The following is a 23,674-nucleotide window of genomic DNA, read 5'->3' as shown; positions in this document are numbered from 1 at the left end:
GCTTGAGAGCAATCTTGACAGCATCACACTTCCATTCAAGGCACCCAAATATTCTTATTTAAACACATTGAAAGGGAGCGCCTGGGTGGCCCAGTCGGTTAAACATCTGCCTGTGGCTCAGGTCATGATCCCAGGGTCCTGGGATTGAGCCCCACATCAGGCTCTCTCCTTAGCAGGAAGCCTGCTTCTCCCTCTCCCACTCCCCCTGTTTGTGTTCTCTCTCTTGCTGTCTCTCTCTCTGTCAAATAAATAAATAATCTTTAAAAAATAAAAAATAAAGCTCAAAACCTAGCATCCAATCCATTATCTGGCACATAATTATGTTTTGTAAATTACTTAAGAATTCAAGAAACAGGTGTACTTTGAAAATATATTTTTTTAAATACATTTTTAGGGGCGCCTGGGTGGCTCAGTCATTAAGCGTCTGCCTTCGGCTCAGGTCATGATCCCAGGGTCCTGGGATTGAGCCCCGCTTCGGGCTCCCTGCTCAGCTGGGAACCTGCTTCTCCCTCTCCCACTCCCCCTGCTGTGTTCCCTCTCTCGCTGTGTCTCTCTCTGTCAAATAAATAAAATCTTTAAAAAAATAAAATAAAATAAATGCATTTTTAGGGCGCCTAGGTGGCTCAGTTGGTTAAGCGACTGCCTTCGGCTCAGGTAATGATCTTGGAGTTCCAGTATGGAGTCCCGCACTGGGCTCCCTACTCTGCGGGGAGTTGGCTTCTCCCTCTGGCCCTCCCCACTTCATGTGCTCTCCCTCTCTCTCAAATAAATAAAATCTTAAAAAAAAATAAAGTGCATTTTTTAAAAAACGGATGTCATAGATAATTTTCCCAAGCTACAGACTCGCGTTTCCTTCTCTGCCTAGGCCCTCGGGTCCCTGAAGCCCCTTCCCGCGGACGTGGGGAGACCAGGTTGCTGAAAGGCTGGCTCCAGCCAGCAAGCGCGCTGAGCCTGGGGTTTGGCGGCGGAACCGCGGGGAGGCGGAACTTTGGGCTCGTGGAACTGTGGCCCTGCGGACCGCCAGGAGGGAAGCATCCCCCCGCCCCCGCCCCCGGCCCGGAAGGAGCTGATGGGAGCTGGGACATCGGCAGCCATAGCGCTTTGCAGTTTGAACTAGACGGGTGTAGGGCGGTCGCCAGGTGAGGAACTGCGATCTCTCCATTCGCAGGTGAGTGGAGGTCTCTTCTCCCAGTAGAACTGGCAGGCGGCAGCTGTGGATCCCAGGGAAGGTGCACTTTTCGGGCCTGAGCCCACCGGGGCCCCTGCTTGTGGCCAGGCGAGGAAGGGGTCCCTGTTTTCCTCTCCGGAGTCAGGCGGCACTAAGAGGAACGGGTTCGTTTCCTGCTCTGCGGTGGTCGCCGTGAGAGTCCTCTGGATAGTACACCTGCTGCTGTCAAACGGTGTCATTTCAGAAAAGAATGAGCTGACTATAAGCCGCAGATAAGCCCTTCCTTCCCCTCAGCCTCAGTTCCCTCACCTGATCAGGTGAAGGCGGCGGGGATCATTGACAGCTCAAGACCCTGTGACGCGGTGTTTTCAGTTCTCCCAATTAGTGTGGCGGCAAAGTGAGCTTCCTTACTAGTAGAAGTTAACGTTTGGCCATAGCCCAAGTCCCAGCTGAGTGGGAGAAAAGATAAACTGGTTGGGGGAAAACTAATGATTTATAAATTGTTCCAAGATTTTTGAACAACATAGAAATTTGTTTTGACAGCAGCTGAAACTCTGACCTCATTGGCCCGAAGAACCAAACTCATTAGGAATGTATTTGGTACATTGGGCAAAACGAGGTGAGGGAATCCTTTTAACTTGAAAAATTAAACCTAGTATTATTTGCATATTTACCTGTCAAGCTCACTATTACCACGTGTCTTACTCTGAAAAATATCCTAAGTTCAGTGTTAAAATACCAGCTAAGGGTATGAAAGAAGGGGCGCCTGGGTGTCTCAGTCGGTTAAGCGTCGGCCTTTGGCTCAGGTCATGATCCCAGAGTCCTGGGATTGAGTCCCGCGTGGGCTCCCTGCTCAGCGGGGAGTCTGCTTTTCCCTCTGCCTCTTCCCCTGGCTTGTGCGTGCTCTCCCTCAAATAAATAAAATCTTAAAGAAAAAAAGTATGAAAGAAAAGGAAACATTTACTGTCTCCTGTTTGTGAGGTGCTAGCCATTCGCACAACAATTCATTAAGGAAGGTAATGGTATCTCTATTTTACAGATGGGGAATAAGGGAAGACTTACAATTTGTCAATAATTAGTGGTGCTGACATAGCAAAGCAATGTGTATATCTAATACTGTTTTGAGGATTTACATTCATTACCAAAATATTTGGAACTTTAAAAACTAATCTTATAGTTTAGTGGCATTTTCTGAGTTTGCAGAAAAGGAATGTTTTGCCTTTATTTTAGAAATGTTAGAGAAGCATTATTAATCATTACAAAGATGAGCAGTTGAAAAAAGTACATTTTAATCATCCTTTCCTTGCACTTCAAGCAGGAATTGAGACAAAAGATTAGGCTATCAGAAATGAAAATCACTGCCACATTATTTGAAGTTTATAAATCAGAATTCTGTATAATGATTATTTCTCCACCCTCTTCTTTGAGTATACTTGGTTGATACTCATTTAAATTATTTCTCTGTGGGCGCCTGGGTGGCTCAGTCGGTTAAGCGACTGCCTTCCGCTCAGGTCATGATCCTGGAGTCCCGGGATCGAGTCCCGCATCGGGCTCCCTGCTCGGCGGGGAGTCTGCTTCTCCCTCTGGCCCTCTTCCCTCTCGTGCTCTCTATCTCTCATTCTCTCTCTCAAATAAATAAATAAATAAAATCTTTAAAAAAAAATAAATGATTTCTCTGCAAAACATAACTAAGCAAACACCTTTAAAATCATGCATTTGAAAAATTTCTCTTGTAAGTGATGAACCACTGAATTCTTCTCCTGAAACCAATATGCACTGTATGTTAACTAACTAGAATTTAAATAAAAATTTAAAAAAAAACTTTCTCTTTGTTCTGTGTAGCTTTTAAAATAATTTCAATTAAGAGTATTTTAAGGGGGAGGGGGCACCTGGGTGGCTCAGTCCTTAAGCGTCTGCCTCAGCTCAGGTCATGATCTCAGGGTCCTGGGATTGAGCCCCGCTTCGGGCTCCCTGCTCAGCCGGGAGTCTGTTTCTCCCCTCCCCCTGCTTGTGTTCCCTCTCTCACTGTGTCTCTCTCTGTCAAATAAATAAATAAAATCTAAAAAAAAAGAGCATTTTAAGGGGGCTTCTGGCTTGCTCAGTCAGGGGGGAATGCTACTCTTGATCTTGGGGTCATGAGTTCAAGCCCCATGTTGGGCCTAGAGCTTTTTAAAAAAAAGTATTTTAAGGATTGAATTTGTCACTGTTTATATCAATTCTCATTTTCCTTTTTTTTTTAGATTTTATTTATTTATTTGACAGAGAGAACAGCGAGAACAGGAACACAAGCAGGGGGAGTGGGAGAGGGAGAAGCAGGCCCCCTGCTGAGCAGGAAGCCTGATGTGGGGCTCGATCCCAGGACTCTGGGATCATGACCTGAGCCGAAGGCAGACGCTTAAAGACTGAGCCACCCAGGCGCCCCTCGGTTTTCACTTTCTTAATTCAGTACAGGCAAGTTCAGTACTTAGACTCACAACAACCTTATTCATAATATAGCGTTCATTTCCCCTTCTCTTACTCTTAAAAAAATCCTATTTATATTTGTCACAGATTTAACCTTTCAATTGGAGTGTCATTTTTGCCTAAAGGAAACTTGAGTTTGTACTTTTGGTTGATTACATGAACCCAAAGGTCTAATTCCATTACTATGATTGCTATGCATTCAATCATAAAATGTTTTTTTTTTTAAAGATTTTATTTATTTATTTGAGAGAGAGAGAGAATGAGAGATAGAGAGCATGAGAGGCAAGAGGTTCAGAGGGAGAAGCAGACTCCCTGCTCAGCAGGGAGCCCGATGTGGGACTCGATCCCACTCCAGGATCATGACCTGAGCCGAAGGCAGTCGATTAACCAAATGAGCCACCCAGGCGCCCATAAAATGTTTTTTTGAGTTTTGTATTTGCATCATTATTTCAAAACTCTAAAGGCTATAGAAAGAAAATCTAAGAAATTTAGGGGAAAATATTTATAAAGTCAGCACTGTCTTGAAACATTTAACATTATTACTTTCCATCCTTGGTAATACACATGGCCTTGCTGAAATTCTATAAAACATGGTTTTATAGAATTTAAGAGATTACTTAAAAACATGGTTTTATAGAATTTAAGAGATTACTTAAAAACATGGTCAAGCAGAGTTTGGTCTCATATTTCTAGTACTATTTGAATTTGTTTTGTTTTTTTTAAAGATTTTGTTTATTTATTTGAGAGAGAGAATGAGAGAGAGAGTACATGAGGGGGGGGGAAGGTCAGAGGGAGAAGCAGACTCCCCACTGAGCAGGGAGTCCGATGCGGGACTTGATCCTGGGACTCCAGGATCATGACCTGAGCCGAAGGCAGTCGCTTAACCAACTGAGCCACCCAGGCGCCCCTAGTACTATTTGAATTTGAAAGAGAAGTGTGCATAATTTCTAAATGAGCATAATTTCTAAATAAGGTAGCTTACTGATCTTATGGAATTATACACATTTTTATCATAAACCTGATGAAGATGGGTAGAAAATTATGATTAATCTTTTCTAGTAAATATCTTTACCTAGAGTTGAAGGAAACTATTCTAGTACCTATTCTGGTGACAGTCAATGACAATGTTGTTAATATTTAAAGTAAAGACATTCATGGGACCCCTGGGTGGCTCAGTCGGTTGGGCGTCTGCCTTCAGCTCAGGTCATGATCCCAGGGTGCTGGGATCGAGTCCCACATCGGGCTCCGTGCTCCCTTCTCCCTCTCCCCCTGCTGCTCCCCCTGCTTGTGCTCGCTCGCTCTTTCTCTCTGATAAATAAATAAAATATTAAAAAAATAATTTTTTTTTTTTTTTTTTGGCCTGGGTGGCTCAGTCGTTAAGCATCTGCCTTCGACTCAGGTCATGATCCCAGGGTCCTGGGATCAAGCCCCGCATCAGGCTCCGTGCAACGCGGGAGGCCTGCTTCTCCCTCTCCCACTCCCCCTGCTTGTGTTCCCTCTCTCGCTGTGTCTCGCTGTCAAATAAATAAATAAAATCTTTAAAAATAAATAAATAAAGACATTCATGAAAAATATTAAAAACTTCTTGGGGCTCCTGGGTGGCTCAGTTGTTAAGCGTCTGCCTTCGGCTCAAGTCATGATCCCAGGGTCCTGGGATCGAGCCCCGCATTGGGCTCCCTGCTCCTCGGGAAGCCTGCTTCTCCCTCTCCCACTCCCCCTGCTTGTGTTCCCTCTCTCGCTGTGTCTCTCTCTGTCAAATAAATAAGTAAAATCTTTAAAAACAAACAAATAAATAAATAAAATCTTAAAAAAAAAATTCTTCATATTGGGGCGCCAGGGTGGCTCAGTCGGTTAAGCGTCTGACTGTTGATTTCGGCTTGGGTTGTGAAATCGAGCCCCGAGTTGGGCTCAGCTCTGGGTATGGAGCCTGCTTAAGACTCTTTCTCCCTCTCCCCATCCCTCTTTCTCTCTCTCCCCATCTCTCAAAAAATTTTTTTTCATATTAGAATACTGAAATCTTTCAGTTTTTTTTTTAAGATTGTATTTATTTGACAGAGACAGAGAGAGAGACAGCGAGAGAGGGAACACAAGCCAGGGGAGTGGGAGAGGGAGAAGCAGGCTTCCCGCTGAGCAGGGAGCCCGATGCGGGGCTCGATCCCAGGACCCTGGGATCATGCCCTGAGCTGAAGGCAGACGCTTCACAACTGAGCCACCCAGGCACCTCTTTCAATATTCTTGTTAATATTGAAGTTAACTTGAAAATTGGCATTTAGAGTTTGTACTTTTGAGGAGGCACCTGGTTCAGTTGGTAGGGTGTACAACTCTTGATCTCAGGGTTGTAAGTTCAAACCCAATGCTGGGTGTAGAGATTACTTAAAAAATAGTTAAAAATAAAATTTGTGTTTTGAATTTCAGTTAATTTAGTTGGAATGAGTTAATGCCACTTTACGTTGTGTAGTATACAAAATATTTTCAGGTACACTATCATAATTAATCTTTTTTTTTTAACACTTTATTTGAGAAAGAGAGAGCACGAGAAGTGGGGAGGGCAAAAGGAGAGGGAGAAGCAGGCTCCCGCTGAGCAAGGAGCCTGCTGCAGGGCTCCATCCCAGGACCCTGCCTGGGAGCATGACCTGAGCCAAAGGCAGATGCCCAACTGACTGAGCCACCCAGGCGCCCCACATAATTAATCATTCTTAAAACTCTGTGAGACAGATAGTATTCCTATTATAGGTAAGAAGAAATTGGAGCTCAGAAAGATTGGCTTTCCCAGAATGAAATAATAGTATTTCAAAAGATGCATATTAAATCCTGATTTTTAAAATTCTAGGATAGGGGCACCTGGGTGGCTCAGTCGTTGAGCGTTTGCCTTCGGCTCAGGTCATGATTCCAGGGTCCTGGAATCAAGCCCCGCATCGGGCTCCCTGCTCTGCAGGAAGCCTGCTTCTCCCTCTCCCACTCCCTCTGCTTGTGTTCCCTCTTTCGCTGTGTCTTCTTCTCTGTCAAATAAATAAATAAATAAATAAATAAAATCTTAAAAAAATAAAATAAAATTCTAGGAAAGTTACTCACTTTCACCATGGCCCTACCATCCTTTGCTTCCCAAACTTAATAATGTATTGTTTCTATAATGCTACTCTGGTGTTATATTTGCCTTTTTAGACCATTGGAGCTTTTATTTTTATTTATTTTTTAATAGCTTTATTGAAATATAGTTCACATACCATAAAATTTATCCTATTAAAGTATACAATTCAGTGTTTTTAGTATATTCAGTGTTATGCAGCCATCACCACTATCTATTCCAGAACATTTTCATCACCCAAAAAGAAACCCAGTACCTATGAGCAGTCACTCCCAGTTTCCCCTTACCTCCCTCATCTGACAACCACTAACTTACTCTGAGAACTTACATGTTCAGGACATTTCATGTAAATGGAATCATTCATGTAAGTTTAATGGGAGAAGGCTTTAAGCAGTTATTTGTAATCTGAGAGGTTCTGCTCCATTCTACTTTTGTACTGATTTTCATGTTACTGGAGTAGATCACTTTTCTAATCTGCATAGGCACTTTTCCTATTTGTTGTTCATGCAATAAATAAATCTGCTGACGTGTATATGTTTCCTTATTCTTGACCTTTGCTCTTCACATGTCTAATAGTGTGTTCATGGTGTTGTGTAACCTGTTCTCAGGGCTCAGGTATCTGTTTGTGGCTAAGTAACATTTATTCTTAGTTGGGCATTTTTATTTCTACTTTAAAATGACTAATGCTTCCTACCTTGTTTTAAGGTTCTTAGAAACCACAACTTTATTGAAATATAAATATCTCATTATCTTCTAAAGCAGAGTTTCCCATATATGTTAATAAATTATTTCTCTAGGGACAAATTTTACAACAGCAAATTTGGACCATCTTTATGCAAAAAATCGTTTTTCCTTCAAGTCTTACCCCATTCCACTCTCTGTCAGTTTCATGGCTTTCGCCTACTAACAGTCATCTTCAGTGAAGACTTCTTTTTTTTAGTAAACTCTGTCCTCAATGTGGGGTTCGAACTCATGACCCCGAGATCAAGAGTCACATGCTCCACTGACAGCCAGCCAGGCACCCCTTCAATGAGGACTTTGTCACTTGATTCATAGTCTTGCTCTCTCTAGCCCCGCGTTCTTCCTGTGATTGTGCTGTCGGCGTGGACAGTATACCATGTAGCCTGGCTTCCCCTTTCTTTCACTCCAGCTTTCTTCATCTGTCTGTGCCAGAGATGGGCCTTGGAATTTGCCACCACCCAGACCCGATCCTCTGGAAATTTTGAACCCCACACTCTCCTCCAGTTTGCTGACACAATTCTGCTCCACCTTTCACTTTTCTTGCCCTTTTACTATGCCTATGTGTGTCTACAGTTGCTTTTCGACCAGAGATTTTCCCCCTGTTCTCTTAGTTCTCTTCTGTGAGAAGCCTGCCTTTGCTGCCCAGTTTATCCCCAGGTACTAGCTGCCTTTATACCTTTATTCACACAGCCTGAACTTTTGATCATATCACTTCAGCCTCTCACTAGTACTCTCAAATTCCTGTTCCCCTTGTCTTTTTTCAGTTCCTAATCCCTGTTCACTCCATTTCTGTAAAGCTGATCCTCGCTGGGAGGGAGTGGCCGGGAGAGGGGGAGGTTGGAAATCCATGCAGATGGACGGTGCTGTGAATGTTTTTCAGCCCCAGCCAAGCACTTGGCCCTTTTTAGCAGTCTTTTAACTTGATCTTTTCCCCACAGTAGCTATTCGAATCCTCACTCTGCTCCTCAGAAAATTCTCAGTACCCCTTCTCCACTTTTGGAGTCTGATTCCTGCTGCCTCCACTGTATGTTCCCTGGCCCTGCTTCCTTCTACTCTTAGAGGAGATGTGCTCTCAGCCCTGGCTCCTCTTATGAGACTGTGCCCCTTTTTGCAATTCCTTCCTTCCCTTTCTCCCTCATCTTTAACCTCTCCCTTTCTGCTAGCTCCTTCTTACCAACAAACTTACCCTTCCTTAAGAAGAAAATCCCACTTCTGTCCTTCCATTTCAGACTCTTTGAAAGAGGACTCTTCCCTTACTGCCTCCAGCTACTGACCGTCTGTCCTACTACTTCTCCATACTGACAGCAACCAGGTATGAAGTACTTATTTTGTGCATTTTATCTCAGCTTGATCTTTACAGCACCCTGAGAGAGTTTTGCAAAAGAAACTGTAGCTTGTTCTAAGGTCACACAGTTAATGACTCTTGGAGACCCAGCCCTGCTGTGCTCTAAGTACTGGCCTTGGGCTCTCCTGGACTTCCACTCTGCTGTGGGTGACTCAGGCTCTCAGCGGTGGTCTCCTGTCACAAAGCAAGCTGTGACATCTCTGCAGCGGTACTAATGGGGCTAACTTCTTTCCACCTTTGCCACCGGCTCTTCTTGTTGTTTTGTTTTGTTTTGTTTCTTTAAGATTTTATTTATTTGAGGGGCATCTGGGTGAGTGGCTCAGGTCATGATCCCAGGGTCGTGGGATCGAGCCCCGCATCGGGCTCCCTGCTCAGCCAGAGGCCTGCTTCTCCCTCTCCCTCTCCCCCTGCTTGTGTTCCCTCTCTCTCTGTGTCTCTCTCTGTCAAATAAATAAATAAAATCTCTAAAAAAGATTTTATTTCTTTGAGAGAGTGAACAAGAGAGAGAGCACAAGCGGGTGGAAGGGCAGAGGGAGAGGGAGAAGCAGACTCCCCTCAGAGCAGGGAGCCCGATGTGGGGCTCGATCCCAGGACCCCCCGCTCATGACCTGAGCAGAAGGCAGATGCTTAACTGACTGAGCCCACCCAGGCGCCCCTCTTCTCGTTCTATGCTTGCTGGGTTCTGTTGGTTCTTCCACTCCTCTGTCCCTTAAAGATCATCTCAAGTGAAAACTCATTTCTTCCATAGCATTTGGCTGGTGCTTGAGGCAGGAGGCCTTTAGGTAGAATTGGTGGGAGAAATTCATTTGTTGGTTGGGTTGGAGAATGGGCAGAGGTTTTAAGGTGGTAAAGTATAGGTCACCGGCAGTGAATGGCAAGTGGTTTACTTTGGCCCAGGGAAGGCTACAAGTAGGGAAGATTTAAGCTTGTAAAGGTGACCAAAAGATAGATAGTGGAAGTTCTGGAATATTGGACGAGGAGTTTGAATCATTTCTCAGCCCACAGACCTCCAGTGGCTCTCTATGCATAGGTATAGGGTGGCTATATAATTTCACACCTAATCAGGATGCTTTTGAGAGTGAAAGGAAGCACTATGAATAATTGTACTGAGCTAACTTTGCTGAGACTGTCCCCAGCAAGCTGGGAGTTATAGTCACCCTAACCATGCAGTAAATCAAGTCTAAGATGGTATTTTGATGAAGCCACTCTGGAGGGTGTGTACAGAGTGGTACAAACAAAATTTGAAGTTAAGATGGTAGTTTGGGAATGTGATTTAAGGTCTTCACTAACTGGTTCCTATAGGAATCTAAGAAAGCTTGAGACTGCAGAAATTGATAGAGCTGGGGAATAACTAACTGGATGTGTGATGTGAGGAGGAGGAATTACGTGTCAGAGTCATAAGCTGGAGTGATTAAAAAAATGGTATGTAACCATTTAAACAAATATAGCCTTTGTTATAAAGCCACTGCAGTGTAAGAGAAAGGGAACGGACTTAGAAGTCAGAAAGACCCGTGTTTAGAACTTGGATGTGCCAATCCCCAATACTTGAGTTTTAGCTATTGTAACTTCAGTTTCTTCTTCTGTAAAATGGGAACAGTAATGTATTTACTTGGGGGCCCAGTCGGTAGAGCATGCGTGACTCTTGATCTTGGGGTCCTCATTTCAAGCCCCACATTGGGCATGGAGCCTACTCAAAAAATATATATATATATTTACTTTGAAAGGTTGTTGGGGTGTTTTAGTGGTGACATTCACAAAGTGCCTAGTCCTGTGGGCCACATGGTAGAAGAAATAAGAGCAGCTAATGCTGAATGCTTCCTCCATGCCAGATGCTAAGTGGTTTGTGTATAGTAATGGATTTAATCTTCACAACCATCTCAGGTAGCTACTGTTATTCCCAGTTTACAGGTAAGGAAATTGAAGTAACTTGCCTAAGGTCGGTGGTAAAATCCTGGCTCCGTAGTTCTTGTTCTTTTTTTTTTTTTTAAAGTATTTATTTTTTGACAGAAAGAGAGAGAGCAAGAGAGGGAACACAAGCAGGGGGAGTGGGAGAGGGAGAAGCGGGCTTCCCACTGAGCAGGGAGCCAGACGTGGGGCTTGATCCCAGGACCCTGGGATCATGACCTGAGCCGAAGGCAGATGCTTAATGACTGAGCCACCCAGGCGCCTGCGTAGTTCTTGTTCTTAACCTTTCAACAAATCATAAAGCTTATGGGGGTAGCTGCTATTTCTTGTTAGCTTTGCTTTATTAAATTGAAAGACTGATTCAATATTGTTTCTTATATCAATATGTTATGGGTAGCAAGCATGAAGACCAAATGCCTAAATTTAGTCTCAGATTTGTTTCTCATTCTGACTTACGCCTCCCTTGTGAGCACCTGTTGACTGATGCTAAGTTTGCAGCCCCCTAACCTGTCCCATCATTTCACAGTACCTGACTTTTTGCTGTCCCCACTTAGTTTCACACCGCTGCACATAGTATAACAACCACTTAGCAAACTCTTATTTAATCTTCAAGATTCAGGCTGAACATCATCCAAGAAACCTTTCCTTAGGGACACCTGAATGGCTTAGTCGTTAAGGGTCAGCCTTCGGCTCAGGTCATGATTCAAGCCCTGCATCGCATCAGGCTCCCTGCTCAGCCCGAAGCCTGCTTCTCCCTCTCATACTCCCCCGTTTGTGTTCCCTCTCTTGCTGTCTCTCTCTGTCAAATAAATAAATCTTAAAAAAACAAACAAACAAAACAAACCTTTCCTTAGCTACAACTTGTTGTCTCTGTAGAACTGTGTAGAGACAAGGAGGACTGATTTTCTCTTTTTCTGTACAGAGCATAAAGTACATTTGTGAGCATACCATACCCCTTCCTACTGCATTACTTCTTTTTATTCTGATTTTACACTGTTATGATCATTCATCCCCTAATAGCTTATGATTTACAATATGGGCCGTCTTTTTCTTTGTGTTTGTATAAGTTTTGAAATTCTATAGGGTAAGTTGTTAACCATCCTAGATAATATCCTATTCAGTTTTAACATTTTTCAGTTGAATTACATTTGTGTAGCTAACTTACTTCTCTAGCTAGACTTTAATCTTTTCAAGAGAAAGAGCCATGTTTATCATCAGTATTTGTATCCCCCAGGGTGTCTAGCTTAGGACCTTGGACATGATATGAACTTGGTAATCACTATTGAATTAAATAAAATGTTTCAATACGCCACTGCTTTATTTGATTCCCTAGAGTAAAAATTATGATTCTATTTGAAAAACACACATCTTACCTAAAAATCTTCAGAAAAGATAAGCCACTGTATACATTTTCTGTGACTACAAGTTTCAGTTTCTACATCACCTAGAATAATAATAGAATGAGATATAATTTTCAACTTGAGTAAAATAAGAACTTCTAAGGTACTGGATTTTTTTTTTTTAAGATTTATTTTAGAGAGAGTGAGCAGTGGTGAGGGGCAGAGGGGAGAGTCTTTTTTAAAGATTTTATTTATTTGTTATGTCAGAGAGAGAGCGCGCGCACAAGCAGGGGGAGGGGCAGAGGGAGAGGGAGAAGACTCCCCACTGAGCAAGGAGCCCGATGTGGGACTTGATCCCAGGACTCTGGGATCATGACCTGAGCTGAAGGCAGATGCTCAACCAACTGAGCCACCCAGGCGTCCCTGGATTTTTCTATATATGGCTCTTCTAGTTCTCATTCTTGTGCTACTGACATACGAAACTTTATAATTTGTGAGTCATTCTCAGTCAGGAATGGACTGGTTGCAAGAGCAAAATTTTGCTCTGGCGAGTTCAAGTCAGGGGATGGAAGAGGGGAGAGGCTATTGCCTGGATCCAGGGAATCTCCTAGTAAATACTGCTAGGCCTTCTAAACTGGAGGTAGGTGTCTCTTTTTTGTCTCTCATTTTCAGGGCAATGTAATCTCTTAACACCTTATCCTCTAGCAATTCTGAGTTTGGTGGGCCTGTCTGGATCAGGTTGGCAGCCCACTGACTGAGAGGTGGTTAAAGAAAGCAGTGTTGTGTGTCACACTTTGTTTAAAGAATGTCAAAGATAGCAGAACCTTTCAAATTGTTTGGACTTGGCCCAAGTTTTGGGCCTGGGTTTTGTTTAGCTCTAGAAAATGAACTTTGTTGATCTGAAAGTGTATTTTTGTATATGTGATCTTTCATTTCTCCAGGATTTTTTTCGTCTTCTTTCCATATTAGCTTTATTAGTTATCAAGCCCCTGTCAAGTAAATGCTAAACGGAACTATACTCTGCATTTTCTACTGTGATTTAAGAAAATGTTTTTTACAAACTGAGGGTTCTAGAGGGGAGGGGCTGGGGGGATGGGTTAGCCTGGTGATGGGTATTAAAGAGGGCACGTTCTGCGTGGAGCACTGGGTGTTATGCACAAACAATGAATCATGGAACACTACATCAAAAACTAATGATGTAATGTATGGTGATTAACATAATAAAAAAGTTAAAGAAATAAAAAATGTTTTTTAACATTCAGTAACATGATTAAAATTTGCAAAATGCAGAAAGATGACAGACCCAGAAATTTACCACCTGTTACCATTTACTACAAAAGACCAAAAGTAAGGGTTTTTACTCCACAAAGGTATAATCAGACTTGGAAACTTACTATCATAAATTTCCTTTTTTCATCTCTTTCTCTTTGCTCTTCCTTCCCCTACTCTAAGGTTTTGGTACCTATTTCATAGACCATATATACTTCATTTAACTTACTGTTGAATATAGATTATTTCCAAAATTTTTCTTACATAATGCTTTGATGCACATCTGAATATATGATTGTCCGTATTTAGGACAATTTCTAAAAGTAGAATTCTTGGGGGGCACTTGGGTGGTCACTTGGTTAAGCATCTGACTCTTCATCTCAGCTCAGGTCTTGATCTCAGGGTTGTGAGTTAAAGCATACCTTAAATAAGTAAGTAGAATTCTTGGGTCAAACAGTATAACATATATTACTGGCGAATTAGTTATTAAAAAGATTTGCATCAATTTATATTGCTATTAACTGCCTCTCTTACGACATCTTTTCCAGTTCTGGCTGTTAAAGTTCATTTTCGTGTTTGCCACTCTGATTGGCAAATAATGGTCTCTAGTTTGTTTTTTAATTAAAAATTTTTTTTGGTTTTTTAAAAATAGAGGGCTTTTACTTTTTTCTTTCCTTTTTTTTAAGATTTTATTTATTTATTTTACAGAGAGAGAGTTAGAACAAAAACACCAAGCAGGGAGAGTGGGAGAGGGAGAAGCAGACTCCCCGCTGAGCAGGGGGCCGATGCGGGGCTCGATCCCAGGACCCTGGGACCATGACCTGAGCCGAAGGCAGTCGCTTAACCGACTGAGCCACCCAGGCACACCCCCCCGCCCCCCCGCTGCCGCCTTTTTTTAAAGTAAGCTGTACACCCAGCATGGGGCTTGAACTCCCTACCCTGAGATCAAGAGTTGAATGTTCTACCAGTTAAGCCAGCCAGGCACCCCACTAGTTTGTATTTTAATGGCATTTTGGTTTCTATGCATCAGTATAGATCAGATTAGATCACCCTGGGTAAGAAGGGCTAACTCCTTATAGTAAGGTTGTTGTAGGATTATTTACTCAGAGTTCCTCTTTAATGTTGTTGTTAAATGTTGACTACTGAATTCAAAACACTTTCTTTTTCAGACTCTATAAGATTTGGATATGTCCTTCATATTTGACTGGATTTACAGTGGTTTCAGCAGTGTGCTACAGTTTTTAGGTATGTTGGCTCTTTGTTCTCTATGGTTATCCCATTTAATCCTACTTAAATAAAAGTGCTTATTTGTCTAGAGCCTCTTTATATATAACCCAGTAGTTGCGAATGTGGGCTTTGAAATCATACAAACATGTTCAGTTACTCATTGTATCTCTTATAAATTATGTAGTCTTGGGCAAATTACTTTCTCCACCTTAACCTTAGTTTCCTTATCTGTAAATTAAAAATAATTCCTACCCCTTAAGATTGTTGATAGGAATATTATTTACAGGAATAGCTACCTTTGATTAGCCAGTTTACCTAAGTGCTTTAGATACTTTATCTCATTTAATCCTCACAGGAATTCTCTGCATTATTTTTGTTACTATAAAATGCACATTCCATAAAGTGCCTTGTATATCATAACTGGTAGCATATAGTCTGCTAAATGAGACTTGTTTACCCAGCAAATCTGGCTAGTAATTTTCCTCTCTTCTGTAGATTTTAAAGAGGGAAAATTTTAGCATCTCATTCTCTTATTGACACTCTTAACTTCTCATATTTTCCAGCGAAACAAGCTTTTGATTAACTTTTATATTACGACATAGACAATTTTATTATAGTAATTAATGAAGATATTTCTGGTCTCCTATTTTCAAATCATGCTCTAAGTTTAGTCTCCATGTAATCATCATCTTGAACTGGAACAAAGAGAAACATTTCATGTAATTACAGAGTTGTCAACATAATTCCTGACTGGCCACAACCGTACTTATGAATTATAATCTCCTGTATAAATGGCTCTTTTTCCACAAACATAATTTTAACAAAGGAAATAAATTTTGTTTGGAAAATACACATTTTATTTGACTATTATATATAAAAGGATAATGTAAGATCAAATTTTGTCAATCTATTTTTTTTAAAGATTTTATTTATTTGACACACAGAGAGAGCGAGAGAGAGAGGGAGAGGGAGAGGGCACAAGCAGGGGGAGCGGCAGGCAGAGGGAGAAGCCAGGAAGCCCAGTGTGGGGCTCGATTCCAGGACCCTGGGATCATGACCTGGGCTGAAGGCAGCAGTTTAACCAACTGAGCCACCCAGGCAACCCTTGTCAATCTATTTTTATTTCTTATTTGAACCTCAATGTTTGCACATTTTTAAAAATCAAGGTTTTCTTTTTCCTTTTTAAACTAAAATTCCTCACATTTTATACTGTCACTCTACTACAGGTCAAATATCAGATCTCTCTATATTACCTCCTCAAGAATTCTTAAATATTTTTATCAGACTGAAATATTTTATTACGTATTTTTAACAACTGGGTCAGAAATAAACATTTTAAACTTCATTAGACTGGGATAACCCGGGTTGTGACAGGTTGGTATCTGTATCTCAGTTTATAGAAAAATTAATCTATGCTGAACTATGTTGAAAAAGCAAAATAGGGTGCCTGGGTGGCTCAGTTGGTTAAGCGACTGCCTTCGGCTCAGGTCATGACCCTGGAGTCCAGGATCGAGTCCCGCATCGGACTCCCTGCTCAGCGGGGAGTCTGCTTCTCCCTCTGACCCTCCCCCCTCTCGTGTGCTCGCTCTGTCTCTCATTCTCTCAAATAAATAAATAAAATCTTTAAAAAAAAAAAAGCAAAATAAATTGCCTCATAAGCAGAAGCAAGAGGTTAATAGGGCTAACAGTAGGAGGCAGTGTAGAGAAATGAAATGAACCAAAGCTTTGGCATCAGGCATGGTTTCAAATCTCCTATCTGACTTCGGCATTTGAGCAAGTTAACTTTGAGCCTTTGTTCCCCTCTGTAAAAAAAGAGGATAATAATGTTTACTTCAAAGAGTTATTTTGTTTTGTTTTGTTTTTTTAATTTTATTTGAGAGAGAGAGTGAGAGAGAGCGAGTACAAGAGGGGGTAGGGTCAGAGGGAGAAGCAGACTCCCCGCTGAGCAGGGAGCTTGAGCAGGACTCGATCCTGGGACTCCGGGATCATGACCTGAGCCGAAGGCAGTCGCTTAACCAACTGAGCCACCCAGGCACCCTTCAAGAGTTACTTTGAAGATTAAATAATGTGTAACAGTTTGCTTAATAGTGTCTATCACAAAATAAGGATTTAGTTGGGCGCCTGGGTGGCTCAGTCCTTAAGCATCTGCCTTCGGCTCAGGTCATGATCCCAGGGTCATGGGATCGAGCCCCGCATCGGGTTTCCTGCTCAGTGGGAAGCCTGCTTCTCCCTCTACCACTCTCCCTGCTTGTGTTCCCTCTCTGTCAAATAAATAAATAAAATCTTTAAAAAAATTAAAAAAATAAGGATTTAGTCCAACCCACTTTAAAGGTTAAAGTTTAAACGTCGTAGGTGTTCCCTTTTGGAATCTTATCCAGTGCACTTTTACTACTTAAAAGGATGGTAAGATTGATTGTGATTGCACTGGTTAGAAACATTCGATGTAGAAATGTTTTAAGAAATAGGAATGTGGATCACCTGGGTGGCTCAGTTGTTAGGCGTCTGCCTTTGGCTCGGGTCATGATCCCAGGGTCCTGGGATCGAGCCCTGCATCAGGGAGCCTGCTTCTCCCTCTCCCACTTCCCCTGCTTGTGTTCCCTCTCTCACTGTGTCTCTCTCTCTGCCAAATAAATAAATAAAATCTTTAAAAAAAAAAAAGAAAAAGAAAAGAAATAGAAATGTAGGGGCGCCTGGGTAGCTCAGTCTGTTAAGCGTCTGCCTTCGGCTCAGGTCATGATCTCGGTCCTGGGATCGAGCCCCACATCGGGCTCCCTGCTCATTTTGGAGTCTGCTTCTCCCTCTCCGCTTTTGCTTTCTCTCTAATAAATAAAATCTTTAAAAAAAAAAAAGAAATACAAATGTATAAAAAATTATTAGTCACAATTCATGATTAAGTGAGAAATGTAGTATCCCAGCTCAAGTAAATATGGAAGACAGTCTTCCCCTTAGGATCAGAATTGTTGGTCACTGGGTTATCAAAAGTTTAGGACTTGAAACAATTTACTCCTTAAGCTTCAATGTGGATAAAGAATTGGGTGTTATTTTGGCATGAACTTATTAAATGGGTAGCCTGAATTACAATGCCTAATATCTTTAAAGTTCATTTATTGATTGAGTAAATATTTTTGGGATGGCTACTATGTCCCCGGGTCCTCATGTAATTCCATGGGTGTCAATTAAACACATGAAACATAAAGTTCAATATTACTACATAACCTATTAGAATGTTCAAAAGCTGGACATTGACAACACCAGATGCTGACAAGGATGTAGAGCAGCAAGAACTTTCATTCACTCCTGGGAATGCAAAATGGTACAGATGATTTGGAAGATTGGGTGATTTCTTACAAAACTAGACATACTCTTACCATACAATCCAGCAGTTGTGCTCTTTGGTATTTACCCAAAGGAGTTGAAAACGGTGTGAACCTGCACACTGATGTTTTATAGCAACTTCATTTATAATTGCCAAAACTTGGAAGCAACCAAGATACCCTTCAGTAGGTGAATGGAGAAATAAACTGGTTCATCTAGACAAAGGAGTATTCAGCACTAAAAAGCCATGAAAAGATATGGAGGAAGCTGAAATGTATATTCCTAAGTGGAAGAAGCCAATCTCAGAAGGCTACATACTGTCTGATTACAACTATATGACATTCTGGCAAGGTAAAAAGGCAGAAATATGGAGACAGTAAAAAGATGAGTGGTTGCCAGGCGGGGGGGGGTAAGGTGGGATGAACAGGCAGAGCTTATAGGATTTTTAGGGCAGTGAAAACACTTTGTATGATATTATAATGATGGATATATGTTCTTATATGTTTGTCAAAATACAGAATATACAATACTAAAAGTGAGCCCTAAGGTAACTCTGGGTGATTATGATGTATCAGTGTAGATTCATTGTTGGTTAAAAATGTACCATTTTGGGGCGCCTGGGTGGCTCAGTCATTAAGCGTCTGCCTTCGGCTCAGGTCATGATCCTAGGGTCCTGGGATCGAACCCCACATCGGGCTCCCTGCTCAGCGGGAAGCCTGCTTCTCCCTCTCCCACTCCCCCTGCTTGTGTTCCCTCTCTTGCTGTGTCTCTCTCTGTCAAAAAAAAAAAAATCTTTAAAAATGTACCATTTTTGTGAGTGATGTTGATAATGGGGAAGGCTGTATATGTGTGGGGACAGGTGTTTTGTCAGTTTATTTTAAAACTCAGTTTTGTTGTAAACCTAAAACTGCTCTGAAAAAAAGCCTTTTAAAAAAATAAAGCTCAATTTTTAATTTCGCAGTAAATGCCAGTCTCTTCTAAATTGGTCAGTGCTCTTTTTTCTCTCACTTCTTCTACCAGTATTAGTTGATACATGTAAATTATGTGCTTGGTTTTTTTGTTTTGCTTTAGTTTTATGCAAACCTGTGAATAGTTTAACCGTATTCTCAGGGAAATTTGACAGTGACCTAAACTTTTTATTGAAAAAATTCACTATGATTTTTATTGTCAAAAGCGCTTAAACTTATTTTCATCCATGAAAAATCTAATTTTCCTTTTTTTTTTAAGATTTTATTTATTTATTTGAGAGAGAGAGACACAGTGAGAGAGGGAACACAAGCAGGGGGAGTGGGAAAGGGAAAAGCAGGCTTCCCGAGGAGCAGGGAGCCCGATGCGGGGCTCCATCCCAGGGCCCCAGGATTATGACCCGAATCGAAGGCAGACGCTCAATGACTAAGCCACCCAGGCGCCCCTCCTTTTTTTTTTTTTTTTTAAGATTTTTATTTATTCATTTGACAGAGAGACACAGCAAGAGAGGGAACACAAGCAGGGAGACGGGGAGAGGGAGAAGCAGGCCTCCCACAGAGCAGGGAGCCCGATGTGGGGTTTGATCCCAGGACCCTGGGATCATGACCTGAGTCAAAGGCAGACGCTTAATGACTGAGCCACCCAGGCGCCCCTTTAATTTTCCTTTTGGTCCAGCTTTACAAATACATGATGTCAAGTGTGTTATGAGTGTTTCTCTAGTAGATGACATTGATATTTATCCCTAAATAGTCAAGGGGATCAGCTTTGTGGTATTGAGACAGGTTTAGGTAACACATTTCAATGACTGGACAGAGTTTAGTTTTAAAATGATTTGAGGGGCGCCTGGGTGGCTCAGTCCGTTGAGCATCTGCCTTCAGCTCAGGTCGTGATCCTGGTCAGATCCCTCTGCCTGCTATTCCCCCACTTGTGCTCTCTCTTGCTCTCTCTCTGTCAAATGAATGAATAAAATCTTAAAAAAAAGAAAAATAACTTGAATTTACAAATCAAAACTAAAAATAGACTAGAAATTCAAGCTTATTCAAGCCAGTTTATAAAATCTTACAAGTTCAGGGCGCCTGGGTGGCTCAGTTGGTTAAGCGACTGCCTTCGGCTCAGGTCGTGGTCCTGGAGTCCCGGGATCGAGTCCCGCATCGGGCTCCCTGCTCAGCAGGGAGTCTGCTTCTCCCTCTGACCCTCTTCCCTCTCGTGCTCTCTGTCTCTCATTCTCTCTCTCTCAAATAAATAAATAAAATCTTTAAAAAAAAAATAAAAGAAAAAATAAAATCTTACAAGTTCAAAAGGTTAATAGGTGTTTCTTTATAAAAAAAATCTAATTAGGAAAAGTATACAAATAACTAAAGTGCAAATGTTATAGTTTTATTTAAAATAATAAGTCTTTTGTTTGTATAATCTATGTCAGATAGAATTTTGACTAATCATAGCTCTTACTCTGGCAGGATTATATAAGAAAACCGGTAAATTGTATTTCTTGGATTGGATAATGCAGGAAAAACAACATTGCTACACATGCTAAAAGATGACAGGCTTGGACAACATGTCCCAACGTTACATCCAGTAAGTATATTCCCATATACAACATGTTACTTTATCAAGTGATACCCAATTCATAGGTACTAACCAAAATTTTTTGTCTTTTGGTGTTTTTTTGGGTTTTTTTAAGATTTTTATTTATTTATTTGACAGAGAGAGACACAGTGAGAGAGAGAACACAAGAAGAGGGAGTGGGAGAGGAGAAGCAGGCCTCCTGTGGAGCAGGGAGCCCGGGGTGGGGCTCGATCCAGGACCCTGGGATCATGACCTGAGCAGAAGTCAGTCGCTTAACCAACTGAGCCACCCAGGCACCCCTTTTGGTGTTTTTTTGGTGGATAAATTATCATCAGGTGATATGACCTAGTCTTAAAATAGTATAATAATTCACAGCTAACCCACTCCACTCCCAAGAAGTATATTTAAATCTTAAAATAATACACATATCTTCTTTTCAGTTAGTACACCCTTCTCCAGCTAGAGGAATTAAAGTTACTGTCTCAGGGATTATAATATGATTGAGGTCTATCCAACCAAATACTGCTTAGACTATAAATAGTCACCATTACCTTATTTAGATAACTTAAATTTCTTCAAGTTTTAAAACTGTACTTTTAATCATTATTCAGTGGACAGCTTATAGTCTTACACTTGCTAGTGACTCTCAATTTATTAACCAGTTATTTTTCTACTCTGAGAAACCTCAACAGTATCTAATATAAAAACCATAGAAATTATTCCAAGAAACAGGGCACGTATGGATACTTTACAGAAAGTTTTAGAGAACAATTTGAAAGATAATTTACTGTGGTTTCTTTAAGAAAGACTGCTAAAGACATTAACAGTGACTCTGTAAATCACTAATACATATCATCCAGCATATAAGGTATGTCATGATACTATTTGAGAAAGTAAAATTAATGTTAAAGTGACAAAATTATTAGAACAGAAGCCTAACTTATAAATACCTGTGACCTTACTGTCACTTGAAAAGACTATAAATCAAAAAGACAAAGTTTTATTTTCTTTTTCAATTTCATTTTTTTTAGACAATAGAGTTTAAAAACAAGCTAATCCACAGGGCGGCCTGGGTGGCTCAGTTGGTTAAGCGACTGCCTTCGGCTCAGGTCATGATCCTGGGGTCCGGGATCGAGTCCACATCGGGCTCCCTGCTCAGCAGGGAGTCTGCTTCTCCCTCTGACCCTCTTCCCTCTCGTGCTTTCTATCTCTCATTCTCTCTCTCTCTCTCAAATAAATAAATAAAATCTTTAAAAAAAAAAAAAAACAAGCTAATCCACAGATTAATTATGAAATAATGAGTGTGGACTTAATAATGAGTATAAAATGGAGCACTGGACCAGAAAGTAGATAATAATATGATAGTTATTTAATTCAGTAATATTCAGAGAACAAGGAAGGAGAACAACAAAAACAAAGTACTGTTTTATCAGTAAAACTCTTAGTGAAGTTGGAAAAGGAAGATTTTATAAAATTGATAAATCTTTTTTTTATATTAGGACAAGAGTGGGGCTTGGCAAATAGATTCTGATACAAGAACAATACCATTAAAAAATGATCATTGTGAAATTGAGTATATAAATTGTATGCAAAAACAGTTGAAAGAGACTACAGAGTGGTGTGGTATTATTTTAGGTGTAAGTCAATTTAAAAAAAATTTTTTTTAAGATTTTATTTTTAAGTAATCTCTACATCCAACATGGGGCTCCATTGTATAACCCTGAGATCAAGAGTTGCATGCTCTACCAACTGAGCCATCCAGGCACCCAAATTTTCATATATTTTTTTAAGATTTTATTTATTTGAGAGAGAGAATAGAGAGAGAGAGCACATAAGAGGGGAGGGTTAGAGGGAGAAGCAGACTCCCTGCTGAGCAGGGAGCCCGATGCGGGTTTCGATCCTGGGACTCCAGGATCATGACCTGAGCCGAAGGCAGTCACCCAACCAACTGAGCCACCCAGGTGCCCCACCCATTTTCATATTTTTGTTGTTGCTCTCTTTTATTTATTCATCACATATTTATTGAGCACCTACTTTATGTCACACCTTGTCCTAAGTACGAGGAGTAAAAGGCACAAAACAATTGCCATCTCAGCTCTCCTGCAGCTCGCGTTCATTTTGTCTTACATTTTTCATTAATTAAGAGCATATGTGGGGCACCCGGCTGGCTCAGTTAGTTTAAGCGACTGCCTTCAGCTCAGGTCATGATCCTGGAGTCCCGGGATCAAGTCCTGCATCGGGCTCCCTGCTCAGCGGGGAGTCTGCTTCTCCCTCTGACCCTCCTCCCTCTCTCTCTCTCTCCCAAATAAAAAAAATAATTTAAAAAAAGAGCATATGTGGAAAAGGTAATATATATCTACCCTATGATCTGACAATTCCATTGCTAAGTATTTATCAAGGAGAAATGAAGACATGTTCACTAAAATCCTTGTACAAGAATGTTTATAACAGCCTTCTTTGTAATAGCCCCAAACTGGAAACAGCTCAGATACCCATCCAAAAAAAAGAAAAGAAAAGATAAACAATGAAATTCTTTTCAATAAGAAAGAGGAATAACTTACATACAAAATATATATTATGATGTTTGGAAGAAACTGGTCACAAAAAGTTTCATACTGTATGGTATCATTTATATGACATTCTAGAACAGGGACAACAAACCTGTAGTGATAGAATTCAGATTACTTCTGGGAGTGGACAGTGACTGGGAAGGGGCAAACTCCCTGGGATATTGACAGTTTTCTGTGTCTTAATCAAACTGGGACTTTTATAGTGTACTAGGGATTGTAACCATAAAGGTAGTATCCCAACCACATCCAAGCATTATATTTTCCTTATGGAAAGGAACACACTTTGAACACAAATTGTATTGGTTCATTCAGTTGGGAGTCTATATAAATAATTTTTTAACAAGAAACTACTCTGGGGCCTCAGCAATTGTAATGAATAGTTAAAATTACACCGAACCTTTCATTATAATTGTAGGGGACTTCTGCTTTTGCTATGGGGCAGTAAGAGCATCTGGAATTATCCTCCCACTGTAAGCAGCTAGAAAACTGGACAACCATATATACTACAACTGTTTTCAGAACTGGACAATATTTAGCACAGGACTGTGATTCCTGAGAGAAGGAAAACAAACTTTTCTTTATTCAGGCTTTATCACAGAGATAATCTTCAGACCATGGTGCAAGGAGAAGAAACCCAAACATGACCCAGTAGTCCTGCTGAGTTGAGGAGAGAGAGACTAGAATATGGGGAAACTGAGGTGACGAGAATTTGCT

The 23,674-nt window shown here is 41.1% G+C and overlaps 1 protein-coding gene across 1 annotated transcript in view; it reads left to right on the top strand.

Annotated features, from left to right (window-relative positions):
* The first annotated feature begins 1,064 nt into the window (after positions 1 to 1,064).
* The window catches only part of SAR1B (secretion associated Ras related GTPase 1B), a 33,788-nt gene continuing 11,178 nt past the window's right edge, over positions 1,065 to 23,674 (top strand). Inside the window, 5 exon segments of the mRNA XM_035727658.1 lie at positions 1,065 to 1,168; positions 8,687 to 8,769; positions 14,486 to 14,561; positions 20,282 to 20,302; positions 20,305 to 20,403. Coding sequence (XP_035583551.1) covers positions 14,504 to 14,561; positions 20,282 to 20,302; positions 20,305 to 20,403 — 178 coding nt within the window. The 5' untranslated portion in view covers positions 1,065 to 1,168; positions 8,687 to 8,769; positions 14,486 to 14,503.

The sequence above is a fragment of the Zalophus californianus genome, chromosome 5 (assembly GCF_009762305.2).
Source record: "Zalophus californianus isolate mZalCal1 chromosome 5, mZalCal1.pri.v2, whole genome shotgun sequence".
Lineage (NCBI taxonomy): Eukaryota > Metazoa > Chordata > Mammalia > Carnivora > Otariidae > Zalophus > Zalophus californianus.
This window is presented reverse-complemented; position numbering and strand designations above follow the sequence as displayed.